Source organism: Andrographis paniculata, unplaced genomic scaffold (genome assembly GCF_009805555.1).
Source record: "Andrographis paniculata isolate CXL003 unplaced genomic scaffold, ASM980555v1 Contig74END, whole genome shotgun sequence".
NCBI lineage: Eukaryota > Viridiplantae > Streptophyta > Magnoliopsida > Lamiales > Acanthaceae > Andrographis > Andrographis paniculata.
In genome coordinates this window covers 1,942,168-1,965,985 of record NW_026137611.1, presented here as the reverse complement: position 1 = coordinate 1,965,985, position 23,818 = coordinate 1,942,168, and the positions used below count along the sequence as shown (strand labels likewise).

General features: G+C 33.4%; 1 protein-coding gene across 2 annotated transcripts; it reads right to left on the bottom strand.

Moving 5' to 3' along the window:
- Positions 1 to 5,692: 5,692 nt before the first annotated feature.
- Positions 5,693 to 9,891, bottom strand: LOC127266160 (protein DELAY OF GERMINATION 1-like). Of its 2 annotated transcripts, none has more exons than XM_051296319.1 (5): positions 9,749 to 9,891; positions 8,392 to 9,660; positions 8,064 to 8,244; positions 6,337 to 6,908; positions 5,693 to 6,161 (listed from the first exon to the last, which is right to left on the bottom strand). In XM_051296319.1, the coding sequence occupies exons 4-5, from the start codon at positions 6,805 to 6,807 to the stop codon at positions 5,874 to 5,876; spliced, it is 759 nt and encodes a 252-aa protein (XP_051152276.1). In that variant the 5' UTR covers positions 6,808 to 6,908; positions 8,064 to 8,244; positions 8,392 to 9,660; positions 9,749 to 9,891; the 3' UTR covers positions 5,693 to 5,873. The 2 variants fall into 2 exon arrangements, with proteins under 2 accessions (XP_051152276.1, XP_051152275.1); XM_051296318.1 differs by having other exon boundaries at positions 8,392 to 9,631.
- Positions 9,892 to 23,818: the final 13,927 nt, after the last annotated feature.

The following is a 23,818-nucleotide window of genomic DNA, read 5'->3' as shown; positions in this document are numbered from 1 at the left end:
ATTGATCAAATGCCGATTTTTTATCTATGCACCCATCAGCCATAAGCGAACAACTGTATTGCTCCCAAGCAATTACATATTTTTTCATAAATATTTTTGTCTTTTTTACTGTTTTCAGCAAAAGAAAAACCTATAATTCATGATACCTTGGACGTTTTACACGAAGTTCCATATGTCCCGCCAACTCAATAATAATCTATAAGCTTCGAGATTTTGCCATATTAAATGGTATGCCATTTTCATAAAAAAATCAGCAATATGTGAATGAAATATTTCAATATCCTATTTACTCATCATACAAGCTTTCAACGTTCTTTTAGTGCTACTACTCTCTGTACTGTGTATTTCCTCGATAACTTTTTTTGGGTTTTTTCGAAGTATTGAGCAACTGACTTACTATCTTTTCCACTTTGTGAAGATATTTGTGGAAAATTTAGAACCAATTGTGAAGGTTTTCTCTTGCTCAAGATTCCCGAACTTAGATAAGATATAGATTCGTGCGATAATTCTTGCCTTGCTTCTTGCTTCTAAATCAATGTGACTAGATTATTTTTCTACCAACGTCTCTTTTAAGAACTCCTGCATCTCATTTTGGATTTTTTCTATAGTCTTTAGATATTTTTCTATATTTTAGAATTTCCTATCAAGTGTTATTTCAGTCGCTTTATTCCCAACTATACTTACTAGTGGTAGAACGAGCATTCTACCAAATTTATATTTTCCAAATCCGGCCAAAAATTATATTTTCAATTCGGATCATTTATTTGGCTTTTTTTTTTAGGATCCTTGATAGGTCAAATGTAAATGTTTCGAGAGAGAATTAGAGAGGCAACAACGACGGAGCTAGAACGACTGAGCAACGGAGGAATGACTATTTTGATAATTCGATCGACTGATGTAGGTTTTAAAATTTAGATCCGAACACTCAATTCGATCGACCGTAAGGTATTGGATTGAGATGAAAGGATTGATTTGATCTGGACACATTGTAATGTCCAGTGGCATTGTCATGACGTCTTATACCATTCAATATTACATTTATTTATATAAACACCATAACTACTTACACACTCAACTATAAAAAAAAATTTCATTTCATTAACTCACTCATGTATTTTTCAAAATATTTCTAATTTATATCACAATCAACTAATATACTATTATATTTATTAAAACTCGTGTTTAATCCAAATAAATATACATTTGGTGGATGGAGGGAGTAGTTGTTTTTGCTCTATTTCGCATAATTCATCAAACTAATATTCTTTATACACGTTTATCATAAACTCAAAAAATCTTTTTTAAAGACTGATTATGCACGCATAATTGATGATTCGTTAAGAAAAATGAGCACTCAAACATGAGATTTGAGTATGTATAGAGGATGCCATAGCAGCTGCAACTTCGTCAACATTTTTAATTGACCTATTATATGTTGGATTTTTAGATTGTTTATGATAGTAATTATACAAAACCTATAGGTGGAACAATCAGTTGATATATGTTCATTTGTGTTAAAATTCTTTAGAACGACATGATAAAAGCATTGTTTAAATGATGAGTATGTTAATTTCATGAAGAAAAAAAATTCGATAACGTATTTTTAAAATTAAGCGAGTATAACTGAGGATTAGTTATAAAAATAGACTTCTCACACATGAAGTTTGAGTGCGTCCAGAGGTTGCCAATACTTGCAACTTCACAACTTTTCTTCTGATCAATTGTTATTTTTGTTCTTTTGTGCATAATTCATCCAATTATTATTCTTTGTATATGTTCTTCATAAACTCAACTATAAATTTCTAAAAAGTTATATATAAAGAAAGATTTTCCGTCTTAATCAATGGATGAAAATAATACAAAAATATATATACAATCCATCTACCACTATTGGAATATTCGTTTATAACAATTTCAACAACCTAATATATTCTAAAAGATAATTACACTTAATGTCCAAGTTATAACCCCACAATAATTTATATATATTGGGCTAACATTTAAAATAAAAGTAAGGTAAAGTTACTAAACCCAATTTTAAATTGACAAAGATGTTTCTTTATTGACACTCTATTTTTATTATTTTGATTAAGCTTCTGTGAATTTTCTATACACATAGTTGTCATCACACTTTCTTTTAAACCAAATTTAATCATACTGAGCTAAATACAAAGACCTTTGAATGGAGTCAAATGAGAGTCTCAATGAAAATGTTAGCTATATGTTGTTTGCTTCTAACGTGGATAGGTTTAATAAATCATTTTAGATATTGATGTCGCAAAAGATGACAAGGATTTCTATGCGTTTTATTCCTTCATGGAAAACTTAATTTGACACATCTATAAATGTTTTACGTGTGATTATGATTCAAAGTATTTTATGTTCCTCTATGACTCAATACATGTCATCTTACCGTATTATTCATCGGTCTTCTTGTGCTTATATACACCGTAACAGAATAGAGTTTCAAAGCATAGAAATCATCATCTCATTAGCTAAATTAATATTATTTAATAAGTTTATTTATTTAAATAAATGTTTATAATTTATAAAGATAAAATAATGCTTAAAAATTTATCTAAAAATCCAAACTTGGCCTCAAAAAGTAAAATAATGGCTTCTGGAGCGACACTTGGCCACGGGCTCACAATTCAACAAAAAGTCAACAGCATGGGGTCAAAATCAACGATCAACGGTAGCACAGAAAGCAGTGAGTACGGAATTCCAGCGGCGGCTTCACAAATGCCAACGGATGCAGAATCTGTGTGCGAAGCGGAAGTCCCTACATGGTGGTGAACAAAGCGACGACTACATTCATCTCAACGGCGCAAACCAACCCATTTTTTAAACGAAGTAACGACTATGGATTTATTCTTCTCTTTTTAAGGCAAAAATTCATTTCCTTTCATGGCTCCTATAAAAAAATTCTCAAATTCTCATAATTCAATCTATTGCACCATGAATAAGTTCTAAGTAAGGAAATCAATTTATATATATATAAATAAATATTTATGTTCCTCTTTCTTCTCTATTTTCTTTTTCTCCTTCTACCATAGTTCACCCAATTCTTTCCTCTAAAAAATTTTCCGTCATTTCGGTAAGCCCTAGCTACTTACACCTTCAATCTCTTCCTTCCGCCATCTTCATCTTTTATTTATAAGAAAAAATCATAATTTCACATCCGATTCCCTTTCAATTTCGCCCAGTCCTAATCCTTTTACCGTAAATTCCCCTAATTCCTCCACTAACAACGATGTTCGATGAAATCAATAACACCACCTCCACCAATTCTAACCGCCTCTTATTCCACCACCATTCATCTTGTCTATAAAATGGTAAGCATAAAAAGAAGAAGAAGAAGATTGTATTACTTCACTCCCCCTTCTCTTGCTATTTTTCTCGAATTTCCTTAACTTCGAACATATTACTAATATTCTGAAAATCTGCATGGCTGCATGGGATTGGAGTACCTCTTTTAATTATGTTAATTATTCTCTTGTTGATATTTATTCTAGAGTTGTAATTGTGATTAAGTTGAGAATTATGTTGAAGTTTTGGATCTAATTTAAATTGGAATTAGTCGGTGAGGTTGAACTCATTATTTTAGTTGGTGAATTGTAGAGATTAAGTTGGCGAAAGTGTGAATAATTGATAAGGAACTTCTTATTTTGATTTTAGGATTAGTTGAATTTAGGCAAAGTATAAATAGCCGACAATCAGCCCTTGCAGGTTGTTTTGGGTTTGATTCGATTTGAGAATTGATAATTGAGGCTAGAAGTGTTGTTATGAAAGAAAAAATATCTTAGTTCAAGGATTATTCATTTAAATGTTATTGTGCACTTCTAATTTCCGAAATCGAGGAAAGTCATGTTACTTTGAACATATATTGTTAATGTGGAGATATTACAATAGATAACATTTGTTGTTTGAATATAGGGCATTCAATGAAAAATTTTGTAAACAACTTGTTGTTGCTGGTCACATAATTTGAGAGTTTCAAATTTATTCCATCATGATTCGATACTTATTTTACAATAAGTGTGAGGAGAGGAATATTTTAAGAACTCTTAAGCCTGTCGAAAAGAGAGTTCTATTGCATCATATTTTGATTAATTACATCTATAATGAATTGTGCTATTATGAAATATTGTTTAGATTTGATTGCAGCTCCCTCTGTTGTTTGAGGACGAACATTGGTGCAAGTGTGAGGAGGAAAATTTAATCGGCACCATAAAAAATTTTGAAAAAGATGACAAACGATTTCTATACGTTTTATTCCTTTATGGAAAACTTAATTTGGCGCATCTATAAATATTTTACGTAATGATTATGATTCAAAGTATTTTTTGTTCCTCTATGACTCAATACATGTCATCTTACCACATTATTCATCGATATTCTTGTGTTTATACAGCCTAACAAAATAGAGTTTCAAAGTATAAAAACCATCATCTCATTGAGACTGTCTGGACTCTTCTTATCTATAATCATGTCCATCATAATTTTGGGACAACTTGTTACATAATCAATCATGTCTTCTTATATCTTTTAGAGTGAGGTTTCTCATCAATGTCGTTTTTCATCTGTGCTATTGTTTCCTTTGCCTTATCGCGTCTATTTTAGTGTACTTGTTTCGTTCATGATCACACTCTTGGTCTCGGCAAACTCTTCATGTGATCTATTAAGTATATTTTCCTTAGTTACTTTTGGATTTAAAAGAAATACAAGTGTGCCCACTTACACATCGTCATTATCACTTTTTTGCTAATGACACATTCTTCGAATCATCGTCTTTTCATTGTCTTTCCTCCTCGTCTCGTTTTATTCCCGATGGCCCTTTCTTTTACTTCAACCGAGCCCCTCATTACCACCGCCTTCCCTTGCAACTTTATTATTGATGTCTTCGTCCTACAATTTCTTTCGTGATCTTCAACTTATGCCAACCTTGTTTTATTTGGCATCGGAAAACTCTCCCATTGCCCCCCCCCCCCCCGGCATGGTATATATTTCACATGTAATTCTCACATTTTCTCATTTTTTTCGTCCTAACTAAAAGTACTATTTCTATTATTTTCGTATATTTTATTAAATTTTTTTTTTATATTTTAGTAAAAATAATCATATACTAATACCAAATACCCTTTATTTAAATTACAAACGTATCATTAGACATACAATTTAGAAGCAAAAATATCAAAACTTCTTATCCAATTTAATTATCTAATAAAATATTATTATTTTGTAATTTCTTGCAAGATTTCAAAAGGGAACATTCTTTAGAGTATAATTTTTTAAGCTACCACATAATTTGTCATTTTTAAAAAAATATATAATTATACATTTTAATCACATTTTAAAATTCATAATTTATAATTTTTTTATTTAAATAAAAACTATTTAGTCATTTTAATATCTATAATTATTCTTATTAAATTATAATTATTTTAATTAATACATTTGTTAATTACTTACTAACTATACAATAGCTAAATCTCTGCCTAAATTAATGAAGATAAATTAGCTAGACGGAGTACAATTTTGTGACTACTTTAGAATCTATTTCTCTCTCTAAGTTAGTCTGGGAAGCTCTCTCTCACTGGTTGTAGATAGGCAATGGTGTATGGCAAATTTGATCGGCTTAAGGCTGGATTGGATGGTACTCATAACTAATTTCCAACTGCATCTCCCAAACTTATAGCTTATAAACAAGCATTTAGTAAATACATTAGAAGACAAACAAACACACCCTTAGATCCTTTCATAACATCAACGCCAGAGATACTTCTCTGGACTTTATTATTATTATTACTACTTCCAGAGCAGTCTTCTCCGACCACTTGCATACAACATACATACATAAAACTAGGGTTCGTTCATGACGGAGAAGAAGGTGCGGCCAGCAGTTGATCTCTTCGCTTTCCCCATTCATGAATCGAGAGGTTAAGCTTCTTCGTGGCCACGATAAGATCCACCGCCTGCGCAGGTGTCAGAATCGCCATCAGGTCCTTCAACGTCCGGAGCCGCAGCCGATCCGCGTTGGCCAGCAGGCGACCCAGCGACGCACAGAGCTTATCCATGGCGCGATCCACCGCCTTACTCGGCACCCCAATTTCACCCACTCTCTTCGCCATTATCGCCAGTGGCTCGTCTGCTATGTCCTCCTGCAATATGCACAAATCAACACTCACCAGGTCCAGTTCATTCAATCTCTACTGATACGAATCAATTAGATCTTCGTTCGTTAATTACTTCAGAAATGATTCGAATCCAACATCAATTTCATGATCGATATCTGATAATCTAATTCAGAATCGAACAACTGACGAGGATGCGCACCTGTAAACTCGCAAGGCGGCCAGAGAGCTCGTCTACCTCCAGAACAGTTTTGCAGTGCAGAGTATTGATCATATTCAGCTGTTCCGAAGATATCTCCGCCAGATTGCTTTTCCGGTCACCGGACAGGACGCCGGTGAGCTGATCCTCCACCTCCGAGCCACAGACAGAGTAAACAAGCCTGACGGACAAGGAAGGTCTGCAGCCTCCAATCCACATGAAGGCATTCTCGAGCGAGGAGCACCACGAGGGCGTCAGAAATGACGAGGCGTCGCGCTTGCACATTCTTCCGCGGTTCTCATAGTATTCCTCAAAGTGTTTTATGGCCTTGTCCCCAAGAAGCTTCAGCTTCTCATCAGTTATGGTGGAAGGAGGGGAGATGGCGTTGAGGAGCTCATCAAGGTCTTCGTACTGTTGGGCGATCCAGTTTTTGAAGGACAACTGGAAGTGACCCCAGACGAAGCCCGCAGCCATTTTTTAGTAGGTTTTTGGTGTCGAGACAGGCGGAGAGGTTTCCGAGTTTTATAGTAGGCCATCTGTCGCCGTGGTGCCATTTTATGTGAGCTCAAGCTTTCCTACATAAGCAGCCAAAAAAATATCAATGTCGGGAATTGGAGAATATACATTTATGGGCGGGCTCGTCTAGTTGTATGTAAAATGCACATGCGGAGGGCACCGTGATATTAGCCTACCCGACTATTTCAATATCCGCTCATACAACTTATGATGGACTCATTGTATTCCTCGTGTCAATGAAGTATACATTCTCAAGAGTAGATTAATAAGAATTTCAAAATTAAGCATACTTATCATGAATGGTGCTCTAGTCGATTTGTAGAACGAGTCTACAGGTTCAGGGCAAAGGGCCTGGGCCGGGGTGTTACATATAGACATAACCATATAGTACTGAATAAATTTATTCAGGACTATGCTAACGGCTAATAGTGCATAGATGATGCAATATCGTCTATCGCATGAAATTATGATGGATAATATCATTTTATTCAGTCTAATCTCATATTTTACTTTTATGTGTCTATTGCATGAAATTATGATGGATAATATCATTTTATTCAGTCTAATCTCATATTTACTTTAATGTACCCGGGTATGATATAACTATAAATTTGATAAAATACCCTAATATCATTTCATCCTATGTAATAGAAATATCAAAATTACCATTCATTAAGGGATAAAAAGAAAATAGTATAATATATTTGCAAAAAAGTAATTTAGAATTTTGAGAATAAAATTAAATATATTTAATAAATATTAAAAAATTATATCAAATTTATATATTTAATTAAACAAAATAAAAATTATACTATTAATAATCTATTAATTATATAATTTCTTAAAATAATCTTATATACTATAATCATATTCTCAATAATCCATATAGCACATATTACAATTTAGATCAACACAGCACATAATACAATTAAATTCACCACAAAATAAGTTCTTACATACATGTATTGTGTCAATTTAGACTATATGTTCTCTTACTATTTTCTATCGGTGCTAATTAGCCCTAATCAACGCACTAACCAGTCCCTAACTACACATAACATACATACAAAAACATTGGGAATACACAATGAAAAACAGACAAAAATATGAGAGAAAATCATTGAACTGACTGAAACATTTGGCATTATGTAGAAGAGATGCATATCTAAACTGTAATTGAGAGAGACAGAGCCTTCAGAGTAAAATAGGATCACCTTATATTTCCAAGACAAGAACGACGATAACGATACACAACAAAATCCTGCAGACATATCGATCAGCATCAGCCCCTGAAACCTCAGGTCAAGCCCACAAGGATCACATGAAGTTGTCGCGGTCAGCCGAGCAGATCATGTACCCCACACAATGTAACTACACAACAGATTCAGGTTCATACTGCGATACAGATGTTGCAGAAATAATAAGAGAACAGCCAAAAGTTCGAGTTCTGCCATGGTTTAAATGAAGTAAATTCGAAACAGGAAATTATCGCGGCAGACTACAAGAAATGCACCATAATCAAATACCATTAAGAAGATATACCTGAATCCATCCTGTGCAGTTAACTGAGTTCGGCTTGAGAGCCCCCCGAGAACTGTTCCATGCGACTATAACACTGTTGTAGAGCTTATTAGAGATACGGTGGACAATGTCGAAAATAACAACAATAATAATAATAACAAACATAGGTTAAAACATCAACAGAATGTTATAGATTAGATGAGCAATTATTGTACAAGGTTCGACTAGATAAAGATCACAACTTTCGCAGGCGCCAATTTAAGAATCACAAAAGAGCTTCCTGCAACAAAATTCCCGCAAAGCATGTCCCGGAAAATGGATATTCCTCAATTCAAATGTATAACAAGAAAGATCTCAAAATGGCAATAGGTCGAACAAAGACCTTACAGTTAGTTTCTTACAGGCAATAATACAAACAGAAATTTCGAAGGCCTTAGTCCCATGACCAACAAATATGAACAGTTCTCATCAATCGTTAAGTAGATATGCAACAAAGATAGGTTTCCGAGCAATGATTCTTCTACACTTCACACATGTTCTTGAATCAATGCTAATGCAAAGCAAAAAAATAAATACCGAAAACTTAATTTGCAACGCCCCCGGAACTAAAATTTGCTCAAACATATCTTTGGATACAAAGAAATTATAGCAGCCACCATTCTTGCACAAACACTCCATGGTAAGAAAGATTATCCCCGTAACCAAGAAATTCCAAAAACACACCATTGTCTGTGCCTAAATGTTATCGAAAAATATCAAATCCAACCCGCTAATTACCACTCCCAAAAATATCAAATCCAAAATTACATGCCTCAGTAAAAACATCCCAAAATACAGACCTATTTATCCAAGAATCTCTATCCAAAATACATATGCAGAATGGCGAGAAATCATAAACTGATGGATTCAATGAAAGAGAAACTATATATATATATATATATATATGTATGAATGTATTGGTCAAAATCAGCAAACAATCCCAAAACAGATAGCATAAAAAATCAAACAAACTTCTTCAATCATAAGATCCTAATTAAACAAGGAATCAGTTATTTCGGAGTTCTAAACTACGTAACAATCAACAATCGCTCTTCCAAATCCAAATCCACATCCATTCGTAGGAATTACGCTTATTCAACAGCCTTCTGCACGTTGGATGGATTCTCTACAGACGCTCTCTCTACTCGAAGCTCCTCCTGATTCTGGACCGATTTATCCTTCTCTATTCCTTTCCACTTGTTAATCGCAACGGTGCACACAACTTCAACCAAAAACATCGAAAATCGAAGTCTGTAATTTAATGATACGCAGAGAAAGAAAGTATGAAAATGAATCAATTGAAAGAGATTGCAAAGAAAAAAAGCAAGCAAGTATGTACCTGCAGGACCGATGAAGAAGAGAAGGCGTATGAGCTTGGGGGCGACCTCTTCGCCGGCGGGAACTGGAATCTTCATCGCTAAGTCTCAACTGCTCTTGGGAGAGGAAGAATTGGTGAATATGGACATGGGCCTTCATTGATTGGGCTATGGAATTTTATTTGGCGATTTCTATTTTTATTGGGTCAAAAGCTCGAGGTTTCCGTAGATGATTTTGAAATTTAATTTAAAAAATCCAAAAAAAAAAATATAGATATTGTTGGCTCCAAATTTCGATAAACTCACCGCAATAGTAAATTTCGAAAATTAACACAAAAAAATTTCTTGTTGGATAACTGCTAATACCCAATTCGGTTGCATCAGCCTATTGATGGAATTAGCTTCCGAACTTCAAGGGGAGGAGGGCAAAATTGATATGTTAAATTTATTTTTTTTATTATTCGACTTTCAATTTTAGTATATTTTGAAAAATTTTTTATTGATATTTTATTTGAATCGATGATTTGACTTGTTTATGTATGTAAAAAAGAAAAAAGAAAATTACAAAAATCTACTTGTGAGTTCACTACAGTTAAATTAATATCATTTTATCTTCTTTAATTTTCGTTAACACTATCGTAAAATTATGAAAAATAAATAAATAAACAAAAATAAAAAAAATAAATAAATAAAAAAGTTGTGGGAAATATAAATAAATGAAGTTGTGGCTGCAATGAAAATACAATTTGAGCTACTCTCCTCAATAAATAGACAATCAATCTTTTTATAATAATTCATCATACGTTTCGATAATATGTAAATATCAATTAAAATTTAATCAAGAAAATAACTAGTAATAGATATTTAATACAATAATTTACGAATATATATATATATTTGATGTAATTTTTTAAAAATATGATTTATTAATAGTGCCAAAAACAAATATATATATATATATATATAAATAGATAAATAGAGATAACTTTTATAAATTATTATTCTAATTCCTATGAAAGTATCAATTTACTTTTTTCTAATTAAGTTTTGTAATATTAATATTATAGTATATAATATAATTTTATCTCTAGGAATATTTTGTAACCGTAATTAAATTATATTGATGAATTATTGTATAATGGGATAATAATTTTCTTTTTTGTTTAAATATTTGTAGGGATCACAATTATTAAAAAAAAAAATCAAAATAGATGGATGAATTCTAGATAGAAAGAGTAATTTTAGACTCTTTTTAAATTTATCTTTACTATTCATCAATAATTTTTTTTTGTTTGTTCTTCTGAATTTTTGTCTAATCTTCAAACGAGGGATGTCTTACTGCTTGATGTACAAGGATTTGACAATTAAGTTGCTGACTAGTCTAATTGAATTGAATTTTATAGATTTGGGCTCGGCTCATTAAATATTGAATGTTTGAATTCGATTCATATTTGTTCAATTAATATATACGAGTTGAATTATTTTATTAGCTTGACTAGTAAAATGTTTTTTTTTTTTATTTAAAATTAAATTCAAATAATAATAATTAGAAAAACTTATAAATTTTGCCTTAGATGTGAAATAAATGATTAGTTTTAGATATTTTTTATTTTGTATTTTAAGACAATATCTTAACAGTAGACTTTAATTTTGTCCTTCAATATTAGGAAAAATCACGTACAAATCACGTAATTTTATATGACAGTGTCGGCACCAAGTTGGACATGTTAGAGTTGAAATGGACGCTAAGTGGCATTTTTTCGACGATACCATTTAGCGTTCACTTCAGGGCTTGCAATGGGCATAAGAACACATTATCTGCCCATCAATTTTCCGACATTGGAAAACAAAATTAAGATCTACCATTGAGATATTATCCTAAATTGTGAAATTAAAAAGAAAAATTTAAAATGATAATATGTCTCACAAAATTTGTATTTTTCCTCAATAATTATTATATATTCTATTAATAGTACATGGAAAATTGAATTAATTATAATATCAAAAATATATATTTATTAAATGTAAACCTATTAACTTAATTTTAATGTATTAACAAATTTAAACTTGTTCATGAATATAATGACCTAAAGTTATATGTTTGTGTTTTCCATTTAACTTAGCAAACAACTCAAACTAAATTGTTTGTTTTATAGTACTATGATGTAGTGTAATATCCCCAGAGTTGGAGATGTTGCTTCACCAATTTTCGTGTATGGATGAGTCGGTGTCATACCATCCGAGGTTGAATATAGGTTAAATTAATGGATTGAATAGATTACTAATGTTAACAATGTGCACATTTCTTTTCGGGAGTCCTACTGAAAAAATTCTAGAGTTAAACGTGTTTGTTCTAAAGTAATTTAAGGATGAATGACTCGGGAAGTCTCTTAGGTACGCATGAGTGACGACAAAAGCGCACATGAAAGACTCGTGTTGACCTGTGCGACCAGTCTACAATCCCGACACGCTCGACTTTGCGTAGCTTGCGGATCGGGGTGACATATAATCATGTAAAATGTACTATAAATAAAAGAATATATTTTTTTTTAGAAAAGAAGGAAAAATTAGTAAGGGTATTAGTAATTTTATGTGTGGGGAGTGAATTTCTTTTTTTCTTTTTTTTTTTAAATGAAGAGAATAAGAAAAAAATCAGTGTATTTGGAGTAAATAATACTCCTCTCATTTAATTTGTCCATTATTTTTATTTTCGTCCATTATAAATAATTTATCTTTTTTTTGAAAATATAATTATACACTTTAATCATACTTTAAAATTCATACACAATATTTAAAACTCTGTGCCTGAGCTAAGAGAGACAAATTAGCTGAAACAAGGGGAGGGAGTATTATTTCAAAAACCATTTATATACAACTATTTCAAAATTAATTTCAAATGCTTTGTTCACCAAACACTAATTTTCATTTGCGATTCTCCAAAAATAATATTAATACAAAACATTTCATCCGTCTCATATCTATATATCTATTTTTTTATACGGAATTTTAAAAATATTAGTATTATATTGAGATGTAGTAGAAATAAAGCTTAATATGTTTCTTTTGACAAATTTTCTCAAATTTTACTATTTAGATTTTGCGTTTCCAAAAAAAAAATACATTTTTTCCTCTCACAAAACATCCTATCAAATATTATTTTAATATCAAACTCAAACAAAATTTTCCCAAACTCAAGCAAAAGAAACATATCCTAAAGTAACCTTATCAGTATTATATGATATAAAGGTAAAGACATTTGTATAATATATTGTAAATTTGAAGGATATTTGTACTATTATGTAAATAATACAATTACTAAAAAAAAAATTGATACTTTGTTATGAGACGGACAAAAATGAAAAATTGATAGATTGTTAAGGGTCGGAGGGAGTATATTTTTATAAAAATAAAAAAAGAAAAGAAAATTTCAAATAATTGTTACAAAAAATCAAAATATTCAACTTAAAATAATAAATTTTATATTTTTGATACAATTATCCCTACCACAAAAAAAAAAAAAAAAAAAAAATCAATTATCTAAAACACACTGTGAACAACGGGGTTTTTTTCAAGTAAAATTGTCATTAAAAGTAAAGTTATACTCCCTCCGTCCCGTATACCGTGTCTGCTATACCGTAGACACGGTATTTTAGGAGGAGTATAATTAGTAGATAATTAAGAATATATATTAGTGAAAATAATTATCTTATAATATAAATAATTATAAATTAAGATTAAGATAACTAATTAGTTTAATTAAAATTAATAAAAAAATAAATTTAAAAAATTAAAATGAGATTAAAGTGTATAATCATTTTTAAAAAAATGAAAGTGACATGGAATGTGGGAAAAAAACGGACATGGCATGTGGGACGGAGGGAGTATTAAAAAATTATTAAAAATAAAAATATGATATAATAAAAAAGATTTAAAATTATTCAAAGAGTATCTAACAACTTTATTACTATTATTATTATTATTATTATTATTATTAGATTTGTTCTTGTACAATTGAATATTTGTTATTGAATGATCATGGTGGTAATGCAATTTATGAGTGACAACATCGAATCCATACCATTCTTTTGTGTGCTTTTTTATTTTATTTTATTTTTTCATTATATAGTCATTTGCCTTGGCATGTTGTTACATTTTTTATACACTATCTATCATATATTGAAATATTTTTTCTCCACTAAGCCATATTTTTTATTAAAATATTTTATATTTAAAAAATGTTAAAATAAGAGAATCTTTCTCTTATATATATTTTTTACCAAAAAAATTCTACATAATTCTCTATATTAATTTTAGTCCAAAATTTTCTCTTCACACATTTAATTTTAATTTAATACTTTGTATATATTTTTGTTATAGTTTGAAATTGATTTAAAATTAAATATTAATTTAAATTTTTATTTTTATTAAAATAATAGTTTGACGTAATATTTTATATAAAAAAAATAATATACTTTTATTAAAAATATACAAAATTAATAGTGCTGATTTCAGTTTGAAATCATAACAAATATTATTCAAAATACTCTTTAAAGTAAAATTGTCTATTTACACTTTTTTTACATCATATATTAAAATCAATTAAAACAAATGACATGAAGAATAAATTAAATAGATTAATTGAATTTTAAGATAGCAGAAGTAGACAACGAAGGACAATGAAACATGACAACATACAAGAAAATATGACTGAAAAGTGACAAAAGATAGCACCAAGTGATAAAATGAGAAGAAAGATAACTACGAGTCTATGACCGTAAAATTAAGAACGAAGTCGAAAAATAACGACAATAACGGTTTGCTTGTTTAGTTATTTGATTGATTGTATATAAATAAGGTATAAAGAATTACGTCGGTAATATAAAAAATAATTATATTAAATATTGATTTTTGTGATAGGATAAAATATATATTAAAAATCGTGTAAAATAAATTTGAAATAAACAATGTTTGAATATTTGCGGAAAATAGAAATTATATTTTAATCTAAAAAGAGAATGCATATATATAGGCATATATATGTGGACCCCAAATAACAATATATAAAAAATATGCTAACACCCCCCTAAACTCAAGATGGTAAAGTAGAAACCAACTTGAGTTTGCTCAACAATGTAGAGAAATGGTCTGGGAAGAGAGACTTGGTAAAGATATCCGCAGTCTGATCCTCGAAAGTGACAGAAGATAGATGAACAGTGTCTGCACGAACATGCTGACGAACAAAGTGACAATCAATCTCAATATGCTTGGTGCGTTCGTGAAATACATCATTATGAGAGATCTGAATTGCGCTCGTGTTGTCACAATGGAGGAAAGTGGAAAATGGCTGAGGAACCCCGAGATCATAAAGAAGCCGAAGAAGCCAAAGGAGCTCTGAAGTCGAATTCGCAAGAGCACGATACTCAAACTCTGCACTAGAGCGAGAAACGAGAGTTTGTTTCTTGATGCGCCAAAAAACAAGGGAACTCCCAAGAAAAAAAACAATAACCTGTGATAGAGCGACGATCAGTCGAATCACCTGCCCAATCAGCATCAAAGAAACTTGCAAGAACCAATGGAGAGTTAGCAGAAAAATGAAGACCGTGTAGGAGTGTTCCTTTGAAATAACGAATGATGCGCAACATAACAGCATAGTGAATTGTAAGAGGATTAGTCATGAACTGAGCAACAACATGAACCGCATGAGCTATGTCAGGGCGAGTGACCGTCAAGCATATCAGGGATCCCACTAACTGCCGATAGCGGGAGGGATCCTCTAGTGGAATGCCGTCGAAAGGAGCAAGTCGGTAGTTCCCCTCGAGAGGGGTGGATGCAATTTGGCTATCAGTCAGACCTGAACGAGATATGAGATCAGATGCATATTTCGCCTGAGATATATATATGCCATCTGAAGCGTCAGAAATCTCAAATACGAGAAATTAGCGGAGCTGACTAAGACTCTTCATGTCAAAGTGTCTATGAAGGTAGGTCTGTAGATCGGATGTACCATAAGTATCATCGCTGGTAATAACCATATTATCCACATACAACAAGAGAATAATGATCCCGGAAAGAGAACGACGAATAAAGAGAGCAGAGTCATAGGGAGATGCAGAAAAGCCATACTGAATGAGCGCAACACTAAACTTGGCGAATCAAGCTCGGGGCGTCTGCTTCAGTCCATAAAAGACACAGCGCAGCTAACATGCCTTCCCTGAAAAATCCGAGCCAAGTGGAGGGGTCATGTAGACTTCCTCAGACAAATCTCCATGAAGAAACACATTCTTCACATCCAATTGTAATAATTTCCAACGTCGAACAACGGCAACAACAAGGAGACAACGGACAGATGTCAAACGAGCAACTAGTGCAAATGTCTCCTTATAATCAATACCATACTCCTGTGAAAAACCTCTGGCTACAAGGCGAGTCTAGTAGCCTTCAACAGAACCATCGAAGTGAGTTTTGATTTTGTACACCCTCTTGCAGCCAATAGGTTTCTTGCCAGGACAGAGATCGACGATATCCCACGTGCCGGTCTTCTCAAGAGCCTGCAATTCCTCAGACATAGCGTCGCGCCACAAGGGATCACAGTTCGCCTCACGAAAGATCCTGGGTTCATGATAAGATAAAATGGCAGAAAAAAATGATAATCAAGTAGATGAGAGAGAGGACGACTTACACGGGTGGGTCGCCGATCAGTGACGGCAGGAACTGAAATTTCCGGAGGGTCGGACACAAGCTCAGGAAGCGCAAGAGGGTCAACTAGTGGGGAAGGATCAACATCAGACAGACCAGCAGGAACGGACGGGGGTTCGGGACCTGTAGGAGGATGAGAGGAATCCAGAACAGGAACGGACGGGGTTTCGGGACCTGCAAGAGGAAAAGAGGAATCCAAAAAAAAAAGAACGGGGATTCTTACTCAAAGGGAATGAAAAATTTAGACTCAGAGGAAAAGAACTTATGCTCCCAAAAAGTAATATCCGAAGAGATACGTAGACGATTCGGCATAGAATCCCAACATCGATAACTTTTATGTTCTATCCTTTACCCAAAACAACAACACATACGGGTGCGTGGTTCTAATTTGTTACTTCATGAGGAGGAACAAAGCTGACACAACCAAAAGGATGAATATAAGAGTAATCAGGTACCTAATAGAAGAGCTCTCAAAAGGCGTGGTATCCTGAAAGACAGATGAGGGTAAGCGATTAATATTATAAACAACAGTAAGAGTAGCCTCGCCCCAAAACCGATCTGGACAACTAGCAGATAATAGCATGGCTCGAACTGTGTCTAAATATGACGATGCTTACGCTATGCTCTACCATTTTTGTTGAGATGTGTAGGGATAAGAACGTTGGACAAGAGTACCTTGGGTGGACAGAAAACTAAGAAAGGCAGAATCATTATATTCGGGAGCATTGTCAGTGCGAAGAGTCTTAATAGGACATGAGAATTGAGTTTGCACCATTTTAGCGAATGCAGAGTAAATGGAAGCAAGTTCAGACCGCTTACGCATAAATTAAATCCAAGTAAAGCGAGAGTAATCATCAATAAAAAGTAAAAAGTAAAGAAACCCAATAAGAGTAGCAACATGATAGGGCCCCCAAATGTTAGAATGTACTAACGAAAAAGGTTTATCAGCAATAGACAAGTTATTCAAAAAAGGTAAAGCTGGTTGTTTTCCAAGTTTACTATGCAAGCAATCAAAAGACTCAAACGAGTTGTGCCTAAAACACATGTATTTACAAGAGACTTGAGTTTAGATAGGGAGACATGACCAAGTCTGAGGTGCCAGTAATAGGAAGAGGAAGAATAGACTGCAGCGGAAAGAGATGGTGTCTGATGAGGGCAAAGGTGGTCAAGCTCAAATAGGCGGTCTGTCTTGCGACCCGTCCCAAGTATTTGACCCATCTGTGTGTCCTGAACTTACACACCAGAAGAAGAAAAAATTACAGTAAAATCCTACTCAACCAACTGACCGACAGACGCAAGGTTTAGGGCTGATTTGAGAATGACATAAATATCATCGAGGTGGGGGGACGATATATGGCCAATATGGGTAATGCGCATGGAGGTGTCATCAGCGGTAAGTATAGGAAGGGATGAGGTGACGGGTTAGGAGAAATGTAAAAGACGAGGGTCAAGTGTCGTGTGGTTACAACAAGCAGAATCAATATACCATGTGTTGTTACCTGATGTCGAGACTAATGAAGGATGATTTGATAAAATTTGAGTGAGCATGTGACGTAGATCCTCAAGAGTAGGAGACGGTTGAGGCAGCTGTGATACGCTAGTGGCAGCAACAATGGCAAAGGAAGAGCCGGAAGATGACTGACCAGCCTTGGGATTCTGGGGACAATGCGGACGGATGTGGCATTTCTGATGACAGTGGTGACACCCAACCTTAGGACAATAGATATTAAGATGATCAACATTCGTGCAACTGCGACATTTATCAGACTGCGGTGGTCGGGCATCCTTGCGATTATCTCTGCAATGAGGAGTAGAAGAGGAAACTGCTAAGGCCGAATCAAAAGTAGGAGCCTTGAGCATCTTGAGACGGTTGTCCTCAAACAAAATCTCCTTCATCACTGTCTCCAATGAAGGCAAGAGATGACGATGAAGCAAGGAAGCACACACAGACTCATATTCTGGACCAAGCTTCATCAAGAACTGAATCAACCGAAAGTGCTGAATCTGTATATCGGCCTCATCAATGCGATCCCACATAGACTGTATAGTAGAGAGGAACTCATTCATATCTTGGTTCAAGTCATGTGTCAGTGCATTCAATGACCCTATAAGATGATAATAATGCATGCCTCCAGTGGCCTGATATCGATGCTGCAAATAATCCCAAGCTTTCTTGGCAGTGACCATGCGGCAAAGTTGAATCTGAATAGACTTGGAAGAGGTATTCCGAATCCAAGTAAGAATAATCTGATTCTTACTATCCCACTTATTCAAGGCATTCCGATAGTCCGTGAGATCCTTATTGTTGAGGGGCGCCGTAGAAGTGACAACATGAGCAACCGGCGCAAAAAAGTAGCTAGTAACATAGCGCCATAATTTTTTACCAATCAATAAACTCTTCATGGATTCAGCCTAAAAATCATAATTATCACCAGAAAGAATAACAATATTCCCGGAAGTGTCTACACAATCCATATTAAGAACCATACTATGAAGCGAAAAAATCAAGAATAGTATAGAGCGCGCAAAAGAATCGTGCAGAAAATCTGACTGCGGCTGCCATGCGCCGGCGTTGGCGGCGAAAACAATGAGGATTAGTAGTTATGTCTAACTCTGAAGAAAAATAAGCTCTGATACCATGTTTGAATATTTGCGGATGTTGGGAATTTTGGCCGTTCGAGGCCTAACCCGATAAGTCCCTGGATAAATAATTAGTTGGCCCACTCCATAGCCCGACCCACCGGATTGGTCCAAACCCTTTAAACCAAATCCATTTACCCAAACCCACCTTACTCTGAACACAATTAGTTAGGTTGTTGATTATGTTATAACCGTAAGTGAGTTGGTTACGGTGAGTTAGTTTTGATAGATATAAAAGAATGGGTTTATGGGTGAATTAAGAGAGGTGAGATACACCATAACTGAGTTAGAGAGTTTGGAGTGAGGGAAAGAACCGACGAATGTTTTCCGGTGAGCCGAGCTATTCCAGTGAGTTCCCAGTGAGGTTCGGGACTCTTTTCTTGTGCCGATTCCGGTGGGCGTCGAGGCTTGGAGTAACGAGCCGACCTCCAACCCTGAGGCGTTATTACCTCGGGCCACTTTGCACCATGGACTGAGCCGATATCCGCCGTCCCTTCGCCGCCAGTGAAAGATTGAATGAAGAAAAGAGTCGATTGAAGGTTTTCGTCACTGTCGGAAGGAGTTCTGGAGAAGACGATCGTAGTCTCTGTTCGGCGCTGTCCGTAGGAGTCTGCTGCAGAGCCGATGCTATCCAGCCGCGCTTAGCTGCTGGTTACCGGAAGGAGAGTCGCTATCGCCGTTGTTCGTCGAATCGTCGGAATAAGCTGTCGTGAGTATCAATCTCGTAAGGGAGTTTTCTTCAAATTCTATTCTGGAGTGTTGATTATTAATTGAGTTTTCTCCAAATTCCAAAGGATTTTTGGGAGAAGCCTTGATTACGGCAGCCTATTTAATCAATAGGTCCCCGTCGGTCCCTTTGAAGGGAACTTGCCCCGAATCGATTTGGTGTAGGAAAGATATAGACTTGTCCAACCTTAGAGTCTTTGGTTGTTCCGCTGTTATTCGTGTTTCTAGTGATAAGTTGGAACCTAGAACTTTAGAATGCATTTTCTTAGGATACCCCGAGGGAGTTGAGGGGTATAGGTTGTGGCTAACTTCTAAACCGGGATTCAAAACTTTTGTGAGTCGGGATGTGATGTTCAATGAACATGTGATGCCTTGTTTGATGAATAATGTGCTAAATGAGATAAATGAAACTCTTAGTGATTTGAATAAGACCTCAAATGAGGTGGAGCATAATAAAAGTGTTATGTTTGAATTCGAAAATGTTCCAGCACGCACCGAGACTAAATCTGACCCGAAAAGAGAATCTAGAAATTTCCAGAATATGCCGAGACCAAATTTAACTTCTGAAAATTCTGAAAATCTGTCCCAAAATGTTTTAAATTTTGAAAATGTGCAAAATCTGTTTGAAAATGTTTTGAATTTTGAGAATTTGCATGAACGGTCTGATTTACATGAAAATTCTGATTGTTTAGATTCGGATTTAAATATAAAAAGCCCTGGATTAGAGAATAATCAATTGACTAGTGATAGAACTAGTAAGATAATTAGAAAATCATCTATGTTTGATGATTTTGCTAATATTTTTCTTGCCTTTGATGTTTTTGAATATGCAAGTGGGATTGAACCAAAAAATATAGTAAAGCAATAAAATCAACATATAGAAATGAGTTGGTTAAGGAAATTAATGAAAATAAAATTGGACATGGTCTTTTGAAAAAGTATCTTTATGTTTTGAAACATATAGACATTAGTTGTCATTTCATTCATGAGGTAGTGTCTAAATGTTTGATAAAACTTGAAAAGATATTTTTTGAAAATAACCCTGTGGATATGGGATTAAAGATTTTATCGGTTACGAAATTGGAATTGGGTAAGAAAATGGTGTATATTGATACTTTGATTAGAGATGTGTTTGAAACTGTAAAAATAGTAATTTAATCACTGTTTTTTGGAAAGTAAAAATACACTGTTTTTCTTAACTGTTTTAAAAGGATGTTTTGCTGTTGTTTTCTTATGTAGATAAAATGTCTAAATACTAATCGTGTTAATAAGTCCGCAGGTTAAAAGACTGGAAGCAATTGATGATTCGGACTGTGATAACAGCCACTTTTAAAGCACATTCTTCATGCCCAAAAATGTAGAGATTTGTGGAGTTTTGGGCCAATGAAAAAGAGACCCAATACAAATACAACCGACCCGCCCATTTGAAGCCCAAATCCGTAACTCGCAACCCGACCCGAACATCTCTGTGAGACTTGTTGGCTGGATCTGTTGGATCGCTGAACCGGTTTGAACCGATCTAGACTGAACCGGTCTGATCTGATTCTGTATATATAGGTTGGACCGTCTCATTCATTCAATTCAGAATAGAGATAGAACATATCACGATTCTTCTCTCAAGCCCTAGGCGATTCCGTCGACGTCGCCTGCGTTCTCCAGTGATTTTGTTCGGCAATTTGGGAAGCTCTCCCTCTCCTTCGACACGCACCTTCCCCCTTGGTGTTTCTACGGTTTGATTGCTCGATTTGCGTCTTACTGTTGGTTCGCAGTGTAATATTGTCTGCGATGGTATTAGGCTTTAATTTCGGCAATGTTTCCTTAGATTAGAGTTCGGATTTGAGTGTTAGTTGCGATTCTGTGGCGAGTCATTTGTGGCTTGGGTCTTGGATGTATGTTCCATGTCGGTTTGGTTGATACGTGGGTAAAATTGAGTCCGAGTAGATTGCTTCCGTAATAATAAAAAATTCTTTAAGTTTTTGTTAGATTCGAAATATTCTTATGCGAATATGTGTTGTTGATCTTGGATTAATAACAACAGCGGAAAATATAATTATATTTTAATCTAAAAATAGAGTGCATATATATAGGCATATATATGTGAGCCCCAAATAACAATATATAAAAATATGCTAACAAACAACTCTAAATTCTTACTTTTGAGAAAAAAAAAAAAAAAATAATGGAAAGAGTAAAGGAGAAAATAATAATATTGATGAAATGAAAATTGGAAATTAAAAAAAAAAAAAAAAAAACCAAACTAACCGTTAAAATTTTATGTCTCCATTTTTTTTTAAAACGGAAAACAAAAATAATTGAAATAGTATTTAAAAATAACCGCCAACACCGACAGTTTTACTGGGAGATTAATATTAAATGCGGCATCTATATCCCAACCGCCAAGTTGGATGGTCAATTAAGGCTACCATTTAATTAAAATGCAGCCATACGTAAATTTAATAATATTGTTACGTATGTTTGCTTAATTTTTTTAATTGAGGTAATTTTTACTTAGAAATATAAAAAATTGACTTGATAATAGTCACATTTTGAATTTGATGTTAACTTTTTGTATAAGAGAATAGAATACATATTCCAATCGTTTCAAAATAATAATTTTATTTTGTCATTTTTTGTCAATTTTAAAATAATAGCCTTATTTTAAAATAATTACCTCCCTGTCTTTTACATAATTATTTTAATTTTTATACAATAATTATATAAAAATAAGAGTATTTTAGTCTTTTAGAAACACTTTTACATCTATTATCAATATAATACTATTATTTTTTAATTATCGTGTCCGACCATCCCAAATGTCCCAGAGGAAGTATATTTTATATATATTGAAACTTGTATCAGTAAAAAAATTATTTAAGTGACAAAAGCATTTGTTTTATTATTTTTTGTTTTGATTAGTTTTGGCACCATTTTTAAGTGGTATAATTTTATTAGTTTATATATATATATATATAATGAAAATTTAAAAAAAAAAAAAAAATTGTAACAAAGAGACTTCCAACAAACAGTATTATTTAAAATTTAAAAAGAATCCGCAAACGAACGTAAGTTGAATTTGACTTTGAGGCAGAGTTTTAAACCTCAAGGTTGGAAGTAAATTTTTACAACTTGACTGAATTGTTATAAGATATGATCTTTAACAATTGGAATTACTTATGAAATATTTGACTTGATCATCCTTCGGACGTAGATTATTCTAATCGAATTTGATCCAAAATGTATTTTGTATTTTGTGTTCTTTCTTTATTGTTCTTTATTTTTTAATTTTCACAACATTTTAATGTTTTGTAAAATTATGTTCAATCTATCATATTATAATTTTAGTCTATCTATCAAAAGTATACTACTACATTCAATATGAAATATAATTTTTACTTAAATCTATACTCACTATTGTTCTATTTATTTATATAAATACTATTGATGAACCCTATATATGTATATATACATATATTATATTCTAATCTAAATATTATATTACCAATTATATAAAATTTGAATTCTACCGTTATAACTATTGATATACCTTAAATCTAGTTTATCACTTCGCTAAGTTTTCATAAGGATATCGCTGACCGGTTAGGGAGTCTGGGGTCAAGGGGGCGCCCCCTTTCTTGGGGATCCGGGGGCGCGGAGTGGCCTCCAACCCGACAATATGTAGTATTAGGCTTTTGAGTTAGTATTGGGTTGAATTTGTTTGATGTATTCTCTTGATTTATTTAAATAGACTTAGAGATATAAAATTTGTAATCTCTAACGTAGCCGTCTTCAATAAATTAAGCACTATGCTGACACCACTTCGCAGCACACGGTGTGCGGTCAGACATCACACGGTATTGCTATAGACAACACATCATATGCATTCATATAATATAAATACAACACATAAACTAATATCACATGCTATAGTTTTACACAACACAAACAATATTTGATTTCAGAACATCACATACTGTTATAATATTACTCAAATATAAACACAACACATAAACTACAACACATGCTATAATATT